Source organism: Prionailurus bengalensis, chromosome A2, assembly GCF_016509475.1.
Source record: "Prionailurus bengalensis isolate Pbe53 chromosome A2, Fcat_Pben_1.1_paternal_pri, whole genome shotgun sequence".
Lineage (NCBI taxonomy): Eukaryota > Metazoa > Chordata > Mammalia > Carnivora > Felidae > Prionailurus > Prionailurus bengalensis.
In genome coordinates, this window is record NC_057348.1 from 16,476,935 (window position 1) to 16,490,537 (window position 13,603).

General features: G+C 47.0%; 1 protein-coding gene across 5 annotated transcripts in view; it reads right to left on the minus strand.

Moving 5' to 3' along the window:
* LOC122487192 (putative serine protease 42) overlaps positions 1 to 10,909 on the minus strand; it is a 23,008-nt gene extending 12,099 nt beyond the window's left edge. The window contains exons 1-5 of one of the 5 annotated variants that reach the window (XM_043587246.1): positions 9,998 to 10,909; positions 9,504 to 9,660; positions 8,608 to 8,870; positions 7,538 to 7,698; positions 5,962 to 6,186 (exon numbers count right to left, since the gene is read on the minus strand). In XM_043587246.1, coding sequence (XP_043443181.1) covers positions 5,962 to 6,186; positions 7,538 to 7,698; positions 8,608 to 8,870; positions 9,504 to 9,660; positions 9,998 to 10,226 — 1,035 coding nt within the window. In that variant the 5' untranslated portion in view covers positions 10,227 to 10,909. Of the gene's footprint in view, positions 1 to 5,316; positions 6,187 to 7,537; positions 7,699 to 8,607; positions 8,871 to 9,018; positions 9,255 to 9,503; positions 9,784 to 9,997 lie in introns of those variants that run through there. The other 4 variants (XM_043587245.1, XM_043587247.1, XM_043587249.1 and 1 more) reach the window with 4 other exon arrangements.
* Positions 10,910 to 13,603: the final 2,694 nt, after the last annotated feature.

Here is a 13,603-nt window from a genome sequence, read left to right on the forward strand (position 1 = left end):
CATCAGGCCATTGCGTAAGACATGTATTATGGAAGAGGAAGAGAATGCACGTCGGAGCCAAACTAGAATGTGTCACATTAACCTATTTTTTAACTGAGGAAAAATCTGCATATGGTGAAATACGTAGACCTTAAGTGCACAATCTAATGTTTTAATAAATATACAGATCCATATAACTACCACCTCAATCAAGCTATATACGATTTCAAAACCCCAGAAGGTGCATTTGGGCCCTCTTCAAGTCCATCATCAGCAACTACCGATCACCTGCTGTGCCTGTTTGGTCTTCATATAAATGGAATCAAAACTCTTGTATTCGTTGGGTCTGGCTTCTTTCACTCAACATAATGTTTTTGAATTTCCATCCATGTTCTTGGGTCTATCAGCAGTTTATTCTTTTTGATTGCCAAGCAGTATTTCATTGATTAGCATTCATCTGTTGATAGACACTTGAATTGTTTCCAGATTCTGGCTATTATCAATAAAAGATGCTATGAACATTCATATGTAAGTCTTTGAGTGGACTTTCTGTTATTTTCCTATTTTCTATTTTCTTCCTATTTTCTTTCTGTGGCTTCCATTTTCACTTTCTTAATGGTGTCGTTCAGTGTCTTTCAAAGAGCAGAATATAATCATTTTGATGAAATCCAATCATTGATTTTCTTGTATAGTGCATGCTTTTTGTGTCCTATATAAAGAATCTTTGCCAACTCAAAGGTCACAAAGACTTTTCTTCTAAGTTTTCTCTAGAAGTTTCTCTAGATGTAGGTTTTACATTTAGTTCTATAATCCATTTTCAGTTAATTTTTACATACAATGCAAAGTTAGGATTGAGGCTTTTTTTTTTCCTTGAATAGGAATGTCCTATTTTTCCCGTATCACTTACTAAAAAGACTATCTTTCCTACAGTGAATTGCCTTGGCAATTTTGTTGAAATCAATTGACCATATATGCAGAGATCTATTTCTAGACTCTATCCTGCTCCACTGATTTATATGTCTGCCCCCTCATGCCAATGCCACACTGTCTTGATTATTACACTTTTATAGTAAGTCTTAAAGTACAGTAGCTCTTTGTTTTGATTATTCTACATCCTTTACTTTTCCATACGCAGATTAGAACCAGCTTGTCAATTTCTACACAAAGCTCCACCTTGAAAAACGTGAACAAATTAGGAGGTGTAATGCTACCAAATTTCATGACTACCTATAAAAGCTACAGTAATTAGAACACGGAAAAGTTGGGGAAAGAATATACAAATGACAAAAAGGGGGTACCTGGATGGCTCAGTTGGTTAAGCATCCGACTCTTGATTTCAGCTCAGGTCATGATCACAAGATCAGCCCTGAGTAGGGCTCCATGCTGACAGTGCAGAGGCTGACTGGGACTCTCTCTCTCCCCTCTTCTCTGCCCCTCCCCTGCACACGCACACACACACACACACACTCTCTCTCTCTCTCTCTCTCGAAATAAAAAAATTTTTATAAATTTAAAAAAGAATAAACAGATAAGGAACTGAATAGAGAATCCATAAATAGATGCACATATACACTGTCAATTAATTTTTGGTGAAGTACCAATGCAAATCAATGTGAAAATAAATGTATTTTCAAGAAATGGTACTGGAAGTGGATAAACATTAAAGATATGGAAAAATATACTTGGATCCTTCTCCCATACCATGCCCCCAAATGAATTTGTAGAGCACAAACATAAATGTAAAAGCTAAAAGTATAAAGCTTAGGGAAGAAAAAAATAGAAGAAAAATCTTCACAGCCCCCAGCTAAAAAGTGAAAAAAAGCAAGTGACAGACTTAGGATTCTATTCAGAACATAAGAAGACTACTTATAAATGAGCAATAAAAAAAAATAATAAGCATCCTAATTAAAAATGGGCAAAAGATGGGGCGCCTGGGTGGCGCAGTCGGTTGAGCGTCCGACTTCAGCCAGGTCACGATCTCGCGGTCCGTGAGTTCGAGCCCCGCGTCGGGCTCTGGGCTGATGGCTCAGAGCCTGGAGCCTGTTTCCCATTCTGTGTCTCCCTCTCTCTCTGCCCCTCCCCTGTTCATGCTCTGTCTCTCTCTGTCCCAAAAATAAATAAACGTTGAAAAAAAAAAAATGGGCAAAAGAGGGGCACCTGGGTGGCTCAGTCGGTTAAGCCTCTGACTTCGGCTCAGGTCATGATCTCACGGTTCGTGCGTTAGAGCCCCGCGTCGGGCTCTGTGCTGACAGCTCATAGCCTGAAGCCTGCTTCGGATTCTGTGTCTCCCTCTCTCTCTGACCCTCCCCCATTCATGCTCTCTCTGTGTCTCAAAAATAAATAAACATTAAAAAAAATAAATAAATAAAAATTTAAAAAAATGGGCAAAAGAATTGAAAACATACTTCACAAAAGAAGATACGCAGATAACCAATAGCACATGAAAAGGTGCTCAATATCATTAGTTACAGGGAAACACAAATTAAAACCCCAGTGAGATACCACTTCATACCCATTAGAATTGGGCAAATAAAAACACCGAGGACGGGTGAAGATGTGGACCAACCTGAACTCTCCTTTGTTGCTGGGACTAGCGTAAAACGGTACAACCAATTTGGAAAAGTCTTTGGAATTTCCAATAACGTTAACCATACATCGATTTTATGAGTCAGCAGTTCCGCTCCTAGGTTTCTTCCCAAATGAAGTGAAAGTGTATAGATACAAAAAAGTCTTACATTAGAATGTTTACTAGCAGCTTCATTCATAGTAGCCCCAGACTGGCAACAACCCAAATGTCCACCAACAGGAGAATAAACCAACTGTGGAATATTCATGCAAGAATATTACTATTCACCAATAAAAAGGAATGAACTAACGGTACATGTAGCAACATGAATGAATCTCAAAAACAACACGTGGAAGGTAAGAAACCAGACACAAAAGAGCATTGACTATATTATTCCATCAATATGAGGTCTAATGACATGCAAATAATCTGATGATAATCAGAATGGTGGTTATCTCTGGGAGGGGCTGATTAGAAAGGGACACATAAGAGAGCATTCTGGATTAAAACAAACGTTCTCAATCATGATTTGGAGATGTTGGCATGGGGTATACCTCTCTTAAAACTCATAGAATTGGGGCGCCTGGATGGCTCAGTCGGTTGAGCGTCCGACTTCAGCTCAGGTCACCATCTCACGGTTCGTGGGTTCCAGCCCCGGGTCGGGCTCTGTGCTGACAGCTCCGAGCCTGGAACCTGCTTCAGATTCTGTCTCCAGCTCTCTCTGCCCCTCCCCCACTCACGCTCTGCCTCCTCCCCCCCCCCCCCCCCGCCCCGCCTTTCTCTCTCTCAAATGTAAAAAATAAACATTAAAAAAACTCATAGAATTTTATACTGCAGGGTGTACATTTTACTATAAATTATACCTCAATAAATAACAATACGGAAGTACATTAAGAGATAACAGTCATTCATCAACATAAGCTTTTAACCTTATCAATTTTAAAAACTGAATAGAGAAGGAAGCAATGGTGTATATAGTCAAGTAGGAATTAGAAAGAATTCTTTCTAAATAAATGACTTCAAAAGCTTATATTCATAAAAATCCAGAAATAAAACTCCAGATGATACCAACTGAATTAGTTAGAATGAGGCTTTTATACGAGTAACTGAGACTGAAGATAATAATGGCTTAATTTAAAAAAAAAAAAAAGAGGGGCGCCTGGGTGGCGCAGTTGGTTAAGCGTCCGACTTCAGCTCAGGTCACCATCTCGCGGTCCGTGAGTTCGAGCCCCACGTCGGGCTCTGGGCTGATGGCTCAGAGCCTGGAGCCTGTTTCCGATTCTGTGTCTCCCTCTCTCTCTGCCCCTCCCCCGTTCATGCTCTGTCTCTCTCTGTCCCAAAAATAAATAAATGTTGAAAAAAAAATTAAAAAAAAAAAAAAAGAGTATTTCTCTGTTGCATAAAGAGCTGTGAGGGCAGAGCAACAAACTCCAAGGAGCCAAGTTCCTTCTAAATTCCTGTTCTGTGCCCTTAGCATTGGTCCTTCTGTCCCATATCACCCGCACAAGCTCTGGTCACCGTGCACACACTGCAGCCAGGAGAGAGCAAAGAGATCTGAAGGGGCTTGTCCTCCACGTAAGGACATTTCCCACAAATCCCACCCAGCACTTCTGTTTATATTTTATTGGCCAGGACTTAGTGCCACACGAGCTTAGGCACACAGAACTTAGTGTCTCCCTTAGTGGAAGGCTTGGAAACACAGGCTTTATTAAGGGATGAGAGGTGTCAGAGGAGAATTATCAGTCTTTACCCCAGTCCGCTTCTTTATCCACCTAAATAGTCACCTGGCACTTTCTTCTCACATGCAAAATGCTCTAATCCCCTCCTAAAAGAAAGGAACTTCAAAGTTTCAAGAACAGGGAAGGAAATCTGGAGCAGGGAAGTGCTCTGCATCTCTGCATCCGGACAAAGAGCTGCTCTTGGGACCACAGATAATGCAGGACGTGAGCCAGCAGAGACCCAGGAAGCATTCAACCTGTCCTCTCGCTGACTCTTCACAGGCCAAGGGAACCTGGTGCTCAAGGCTCTACATAACTCCAGGGGAAGCAGCACAAACAGGCAGAAAATAAGGGTTGCAGACTGGGTGCAGTGCCCTGACCTTTCTCTCGCTTCCACTCTCTCTCACTTCCTCCTCCCTAGAAGCAACAGCCAGCAAATTCAACTACAAAGGTCCCTGCAGAGCTGCTGGCGGCCATGAGGGGCACAGCAGCAGGACCCAAGAGCTAGAACCATCTGTCAAACTCGAGTCGAGGGCCACCCCCCCTCTCCCTCTAGGGTTTAAAAAGCATCGTGTGGGTGCCTGGGTGGCTCAGTCGGTTGAGCATCCGACTTCAGCTCAGGTATTGATTTTGCAGTCCATGAGTTCGAACCCCACGTCGGGCTCTGTGCTGACAGCTCATAGCCTGGGGCCCACTTTGCATTCTGTGTCCCCCTCTCTCTCTGCCTCTCCTGTTTTAAATTTTTTTTTAATGTTTATTTATTTTTGAGAGAGAGACATAGAAGGCAAGCAGGGGAGGAGCAGAAAGGGAAACACAGAATCTGAAACAGGCTCCAGGCTCTGAGCTGTCAGCACAGAGCCCAATGTGGGGCTTGAACTCAAAAACTGCAAGATCATGACCTGAGCCGAAGTCGGACATTCAAACCGACTGAGCCATCCAGGCACCCCTAAAGAAATGCTTTAAAGCAACATCAACACACTCCTAAGTTAAATGTGAGATAACTTCTCAGTGTCCCCCACAGCCCAGACCAGGAGATGTACAGAACACAAAAGCAACTCTTCAAACATTTATTCAGTTGACATCTAAGATTTCCACACTCAGTGCCTCCACACAACTTGGGGTGAGCCTGGATGTGGCCACTGGATACTCAAGAAAGGGGGCCCCATCGCGGGGCTGCCCCAGCAGGATCCAGGTGGATCCGCACTGGGTAGGGGGGAACTTCGCCCAGTCCCAGACACCTGGGTCGGATGCGGAACCCCCAGGCCTCAGACCTCAGCAGGGCCGTGGTGATACCGCCTGGCTCTCTCTGCACAATCACCAAGCTCACTGTCAGGTGAAAGCCTGAGACCACAGCCAGGTGGAATGCTGTCTCACTGCTCATGAGGTCTCTTCTTTGGTAGAGGCTCTCCAAGGCGTCAGGGAAGCACCGGGCTCCAGCTGGCAGGTCGGCTGCCTCCTTCCCGGCAGGCAGAGCACAGCCAAGGTGTGGGTGTGGCTGAGGCAGGTGACTGGGGCATCAGGCTGGGACACTTTCAGGGCTCCGGGCTTACTGCCACTCTCTACTGGGTAGCTCTCTACGGGGTCAGTGGATCCCAACCAGCATTGGAGGAAAGGGCAATGAGGAGGGGGGGGAGGTTGGAGGACAGGCCTCCCTGTCAGAAACAGGAGGGGAGTGGGCGGGGGTGATCACGGGGCCACGAGGATGCCCAGGGGCAGCACCAGGCACAGAAGTGGAATGAGGAACACCACTGGATACAAAGAGGCAGCCCGGTTTATCACTTCAACTATCCACTTAGAGTAGGCAGCAATGTCTGTATAAACTCCAGGCACATTTCCACGACCACAGCCTAAGCCCCAGCTCACGAGTCCCACCTGGACCCATGTGTCCTTAAATTTACAGACCAAAGGGCCCCCAGAGTCTCCCTGTAGAAAGAGAAAGAAACAAACAGGCATGCAAGGCCATCCAAGTCAGAGCAGGCTCACTGCCCTGCAAGGCACCAGGGACTCAGGCACATGGGGAAGTTCCCCCAGGCACCTATCAGGCCCAGCTTTCTGCAAATATGAGAACTAAGAACTGAAAAGTTAATGGGCAGGGGCACCTTGGATGGCTCCATCGGTGGAGCATACAACTCTTGATCTTGGAGTTGTAAGTTCAAGCCCCATGCTGGGTGTAGAGATTACTTAAAAATAAAAACCTTTTTGAAAAAAATAGAAAAGTTAATGGGAAAACTTTAATATCCTCAGGAGGATATTTTAACCGGTCACTGCCCAAACCACAGTGGCTGTGAAAACATTTGGAATATCACCTCTTCTTGGCAGCCCCCTCAATCCATCTATCTAGCTAACAGTTTCTCTAGGACTCCTAACCCATATAGCCAGCTGCCTCCATATTGGAAGATCCCCTCCCAGACATCCCGTATACCCCCCACCTCACCCAGAGCACCGCACGTCCTTCCCAGACCCGCTCGGATGGCCCCGCACCAACCAGCTCAGACAGAAACAGACAGCCCTCCTAACCTCTCCCGAGCCCCCTCCCTCAACAGCACTCAGTTACCCAAGATTCAACGTCGGACACACCTCCTTCACCCCCTCATCCCCCCACGTCCCGCTCGGGACTCAGCACCATCGCCTAGATGATGGAAACAAACGTCTAGCCCACAGTCCTGCCCAGACGGCGTCTAGAAACTTGGACCAGCACTCCAGGCCACACGTACTCTGACTCCAACCCTCTTCTCTTCTCTGGCCACATTTGCCACCTCATTTGGTCCAGACCTGGAAAACGTTCCCTTAAATGTGACACGTTCCCTGGGACCTCTGAGCTGCTCCACATGCTGATCCCTCTCCCTACAATGCTGTTCTCTTTCCAAGAAACCCAAACACTCATCCTCTAGGAGTCCTGCAAGCACCCACGGGGGAACCTGGAGCTGATATCTTTGGACCTCACCTCATCTGTATAATCGCTACAATGTCTATGCCGCGGCGTCATGATCTGGGTTCACAGAGCTAGTGGGGGTCAACACCCACACTGGCTCACACCGTAAGTGCCACAGAGGAGGAACTCAATCAAAGGGACTTCTGTTATTAGCGTTACCTGCCCCAGCCTCCCCACACCGTGGCAGTGCCCCCAGGCCAGCAAGGACTGCTCCCCTCTGAAGAAACAGGTCAGGCCAGCTCAGGGGAGTCACAAGGGAGGAGGAGGCCGTGCCACTTGCGAATGAGGAAACTGGGAGGGAACAACCTCGCTACAGAGGTAGGAAAGCGTCCGTGAACTTACCTGACATGAATCCTTTCCTGCGCCTTTATAGCCACAGAGCATTCCTTCCAGTACGACATCCCTAGTTGTTTTCATGGCTTTCTGAATCATCTCATTACATTTTTCATGGTGGATGATGTCTTGGTCGACCTCATGGAGAACAGAGGTAATAAGGTCGCCACCTACCAGTAAAGAAACTCAGCAGTGGGTGGTTGTGCGCAGGTGGACAGTAAGCCCCGAAGCACCTAGAACCCCCTTTGAGAAAGGCAGGGCGGTGGGTATCGTCCCCGTTAGACTCTGGAGGAAACTGAGGCCCAAAGTTGACACGGGGATTAAAAGGAGGTAAGAACTAAAACCAAGACAGGATAAAGAAGAACCGATCTGGACAGGAAGAGGCAAGGCCTTACCAGCCTGAGAAATGATCATCAGGCATCTGTTACCCTGAGTATCAGTGGTAATCGTGACAGGTATTCCGTGCATCAGTAACGTATCTTTACTTTTGAGCAGGATCACAGACTCTCGAATGTGCCCCAGGGTTACCAGTCCAGACTCTTCCCAGAGATGGGGGCCCTATAGCCTCAGCAACAGCGACCTTCTGGCTCTGCCTGTACTCAAAAGGACAGGAAGCTCCCTAACCACCAACATACTTTCAGAGAGGGACAGCTCTGGCTGGCAAACCACTCCTCACCTGCTGAGCAGAAAGCCACCCTGAATAGAATTCCATAGCATCTGGCTCGGTCCCCAGGGAACCTAAAAAAAAAAAAAAAACCCAAGCCAGCCAGGCATGGTCCCTCACGAATCTCCATAAAGAGATTTCACCCCTGTATTTCTTCTCCTGAGAGTAGCTCCAGTTCCCGGGACCGGTGCCTTTCCTAAATGGCTACCATGAAATACTTGTGTTGCAACAAAAGTCCTCAATCAGTGTCCTCAAGCCAATCAGGAACCATCACCCTGGCTGCTGCTAAACCGCTGTCCCCTCACCCCTCTGCCAGGCCGTCTGCTTCCCTGTCCCTCTCTTTAGCCTGTTTGCCTAATGCAGGGCTAAAGCTGTCTCCCTCTTCCTGGGTCGGCTTCCTGCCTCACAGTCTCACCATATTCTTCTTTTCTGCCCCAACCGGTCACCCAGCACGTGGTCCCAGCTTCCACCCGGAAAGTCTTCTGAGGGATGCATATAGGCTGGATGGTCATGGTGAAGTTTACAGGGTAGAGGAGCTGGAGAAGGGCAAGGTCCTTTTGAATGGTTCCAACTACTGACAGCTGAGGGTGGACAATGATGTCTCGGACGGGGACCACCACACTTGTGATTTCTTTATAGACACTCCGATCTCCCATCTTGACATTGTAGTGGAAACGGCTGTGGGAGAGAAGAAGATGTGCCCCCTCAGAGAGACCCCAGGAAGCATCCCGTGTGCCTTTTCCACACATGGCAGATGTTTCCCAATATGGTCCCAACCTCCCTCACCACTCTCTCCACTGGCCCAACACCAGGAATCCCTCCTTACCGACTCTCAAAACTGGTCTGCTCATCCAAACGATTGGTTTTGTTCTCGGAATTAGTATTCCTGGTAACCACACTCCCAGCGCAGACCCCGCCCATTTTTAAGTGGGTGTGCTTTGGCTGCGTTGGGTTGGGCTTGGGTTCTGCCAACTCGCCAGGGCAACAGAACCTACTAGGTATTTGAGGAGAGCAGGACTGGCTTCAAAACTCTCAAGTCTCAGGGTGCCTGGGTGGGTCGGTCTGTTGAGCATCCGATTCTTGATTTCAGCTCAGGTCTTGATCCTAAGGGGGGTGGGATTATCCCCCTCCCCCCTCCCCCCCCCCCTCCCCTTCACTGCCCAGGGTTCTGCGCTGAGCGTTGAGTCTGCTTGGGATTCTCTCCACCTCCCCCCAACTGCCCCTCTCCCCCCTAGTGCACTCTCTTTCTAAAATAAAATTTAAAAAAAAAACCCAAACCTCTCAAGTCTCCACTTGTCACTCACTCCTCACCTTAAAATACAGTGGCCTGCAGTCAGTACCCACTGCTGTGTGATGAGGGAACCTCCGCACACGTGCTTGCCTCTGATCCTCACGCTCACCTGCCAGGGCCACTTCCCGTCTTCAGCCTCCTGTCCTCCCAAGATTTTCGCATTTACCTGGCCACACCCTGGGGTAAGAACAGCGCAGGGGGAAGAACCTCAGAGAAACAGGCCCTGCTCCCCAGGCTTCCCAGCAAAGGCCCAGGTGCCCCTTGGACACGTGAGAAGGCCACGGCCTCCTTGACTCCAGGACGGTGTTATGACGTCCCCAGGCCACGTACCCGCGAGGCCGAGTGGCATCCCGCTCAGACTCCACAAGCGGTGCTGCATTCCTCAGACCACCCCCCCGGGGGGTGGGGGGGCGGGGAGGTGGAGGGACCCTGGCTCCCCCACACTCCCCGAGAGCACTGGTTCCCACTCTGGTGCCTCAGCCACCTGCCCAGGGCCCCCAACGCCAAGTGTCACCTGGGATCAATCCCACCAACTGGGACACTGGGGCAGATTCTTGGGGCTCGGGGGTGGTAGACGGTCCCGCAACCCTCCACACGGTGGCATCAGGGTCCTCGTGGCCGCCTCCCAAGGGCGAAGGGGAGAGTGGGGACGGCGTCAACCTGCCCCGCCCCCCACTGAGCTGCGGCTGGAGGAGCAGGAGCCAGAGTAGGAGGCCCGGGGAGCCGCCAGTGGGGGACACCATGAGCCGGCTGGTACGGCGCCCCCTCGCGGCTCCCCTCGCGGAGGCAGGTGGACGGGTCTGCGCATGCGCGCGAGCAACGGAACTAGAGCTCCCGGATTGGGGGCCCCACTGGCGTGCCAAACGTCGCGCACTGGGTTCCACCGGGGCCCTCTCTCCACTCCGCGACCTGCCTTTCAGGGCGCAAGTTAAAGCCTACTGTAGCTGGAGGAAGAGAACATAAAACAACTTCTACCCCTAAGGAAGGAGCCAGATCAGACTCTCTCGCCTATGCTGGGAGAGAGTCAAGATCACTGAGAAGGCCTCGTCTCTGAGAGCCAAGAATATAGCACCTGCCAGACGGTGAGGCGCTGAGCCAGAAAAACAAAGAATGCCCCACCTCCTCCCTCCCCTACTAGACTAGCAAGTGTCCAGGAACAAGTAACCGCAGTTTACTGCTAAAGGAGGGGTAAAAGTGTGGAAAGACGCCCTCTTTGTCACATAAGCACAGAGAAGACTGTCCCGAGTGTGGAACAGACACGGAGAAACAATCCAACAAATCAACCACCACTCTAAGCAAAAAATAACAGAAGAATTTCAAGCCTGGTACACATGGAGGGTAACCATACAACAAAACTGGGCATGACTGTCTCAATACACTCTACTAAAGAAAAGACGTGACCATTTCATTTTTTGCTTTTTAATATTTTTATTTATCTTTGAAGGAGAGAGACAGACAGAGCATGAGCGGGGGAGGAGCAAAGAGAGAAGGAGACACAGAATCCGAAGCAGGCTGCAGGGTCTGAGCTGTCAGCACAGGCCCGATGCGGGTCTCGAACTCATGAACCCTGAGATCATGACCTGAGCTGAAGTCGGTCACTTAACCGACCGAGCCACCCAGGTGCCCCAAGACATGGCCATTTCTGAGCACAGTGTTTACTTAAGTCTCTGTTCGCCTACACAAAATGACTAGTTTTAACAAAAAATGATGAGACACTCAATGAAAAGAAAACTAACAACATGGTGTCAAGAGACAAAGCAACCAACAGAACTAGATGCAGATATGACATGAGGTTTGGAACTACCACACAGGGAATCTTAAATACTCTGATGAACATATTTGAAGACTCTAGTTCAGAGGTCAATAAATGTTTTCTATAAAGAGCCAAAGAGCAAATATTTTAGGATTTTGAGATACAACTGAGGATATTATGTAGGCTTTTCTATAAAAAGAAGAAACTTTTTCCATAAAAATATAGTAATAATCGGGGCACCTGGGTGGCTCTCAGTCGGTTGAGTGTCTGACTTCGGCTCAGGTCATGATCTCACAGTTCATGGGCTCAGGTCATGATCTCACAGTTCATGAGTTCGAGCCCCATGTCAGGCTCTGTGCTGACAGCTCAGGGCCTGGAGCCTGCTTCGGATTCTGTGTCTCCCTCTCTCTCTGCTCCTCCCCTGCTCACACTCTGTCTCTCTCTCAAAAATAAATAAAGATTAAAAAAATTTTTTTAATTAAAAAAATATGTAGTAATAATAGTAATTGGGTATAATATTTTATCATACAAATCTACCAGTGAGAAGAATGAGATTATTTGGGGGGAGAATAACAATTTACCTAACTGGGTTTAAAATTAGTGTTATCCAAAAATAAACTCAAAATGGATGAAAGACCTAAATGTGAGACAGGAAACCACCAAAACCCTAGAGGAGAAAGAAGGCAACAACTTCTTTGAGTTCAGCCACAGCAATTTCTTATTTGACACATCTCCAAAGGCAACAGAATTAAAAGCAAAAATGAACTATTGAGACCTCATTAAGATAAAAAGCTTCTGCACTGCAAAGGAAACAATCAACAAAACTAAAAGGCAACCAATGGAATGGGAAAAGATATTTGCAAATGACATATCAGATAAAGGGCTAGTATCCAAAATCCACAAAGAACTTAGCAAACTCAACACCCAAGAAACAAATAATCCAGTGAAGAAATGGGCAGAAGACATGAATAGACACTTTTCCAAAGAAGACATCCAGATGGCCAATAGACCCATGAAAAGATGTTCAAACGTCACTCTTCATCAGGGGAATACGAATCAAAGCCACATTGAGATACCACCTCACACGGATCAAAGTGGCTAAAATGAACAGATTAGGAAACTACAGAGCCTGGCAAGGATGTAGAGAAACGGGAACCCTTTTGCACCATTGGTGGGAATGCAAACTGGTGCAGCCACTCTGGAAAACAGTGTGGAGGTTCCCCGAAAAATTAAAAATAGAACTATCCTACGACCCAGCAACAGCATTACTAGGAATTTCCCAAGGGATACAGGAGTGGTGATACATAGGGGCATGTGTACCCCAATGTTTACAGCAGTGCTTTCAACAATAGCCGAATTATGGAAACAGCCTAAATGCCCATTAACTGATGAATGGATAAAGAAGATGTGGTTTATATCTACCATGGGATACTACTTGGCAATGAGAAAGAATGAAATCATGCTGTTTGCAGGATCGTGGATGGAGCTGGAAGGTATTATGCTGAGTGAACTAAGTCAGTCAGAGAAGGACAGATATCATATGTTTTCACTCATATGTGGATCTTGAGGAACTTACCAGAAGACCATGGGGGAAGGGAAGGGGAAAAAATAGTTACAAACAGAGAGGGAAGGAGGCAAGCCACAAGAAACTCTTAAATACAGAGAACAAACTGAGGGTGGATGGGGGGGGGGGGATGGGCATTGAGGAGGGCACTTGTTGGGATGAGCACTGGTTATTGTATGCAAGCCAATTTAACAATAAATTATATTCATAAAATAACAAAATAAAAAAAAACTAGTGTTCTCTATCATCAAAATCAATTGCATATTTCTGTTAATGGTGATCTATAATATTTTATGCATTTAATTTTTAAAATGGCTTTTCATGCAGCGTTGCCAAATGCTGATATTAATCCATGAACCTATAGCTTCAAGCATATTCTTCCCTTGGAAGGCTTTAATGAGCTATTTTAAGTTTTTCTCTTGATGCTTGCCTTTCATCATGTCATTACATCGCAAATTAATCACTTCACTGGAGTTGAGGTGCAAGCCCCTCGACTTTACAGTTAAATGGGTTTGAAATATGTAAATTTCCTTCGCGGCACTTACGCAGAGGTCCAGAAACTGCTTCTGGAATGATAGCAGAAAGCTCAGAAAATATATTCACTGCAAATTTGTGTGGGCATGCATATCTTGCTTAGTTTAACTTTGAACAGCACAAGAACTGTATAAAGCAGCTTGACATAACTTCTGATGCAAAAAACATTAGCTATCGTCCAAATGATTTGACTATAGCATAGACAGCAATAGAAAACTAATACAGGAATGAGAAAGAATAGAGAGGATACTGTTATAAGGTCCTTGCAC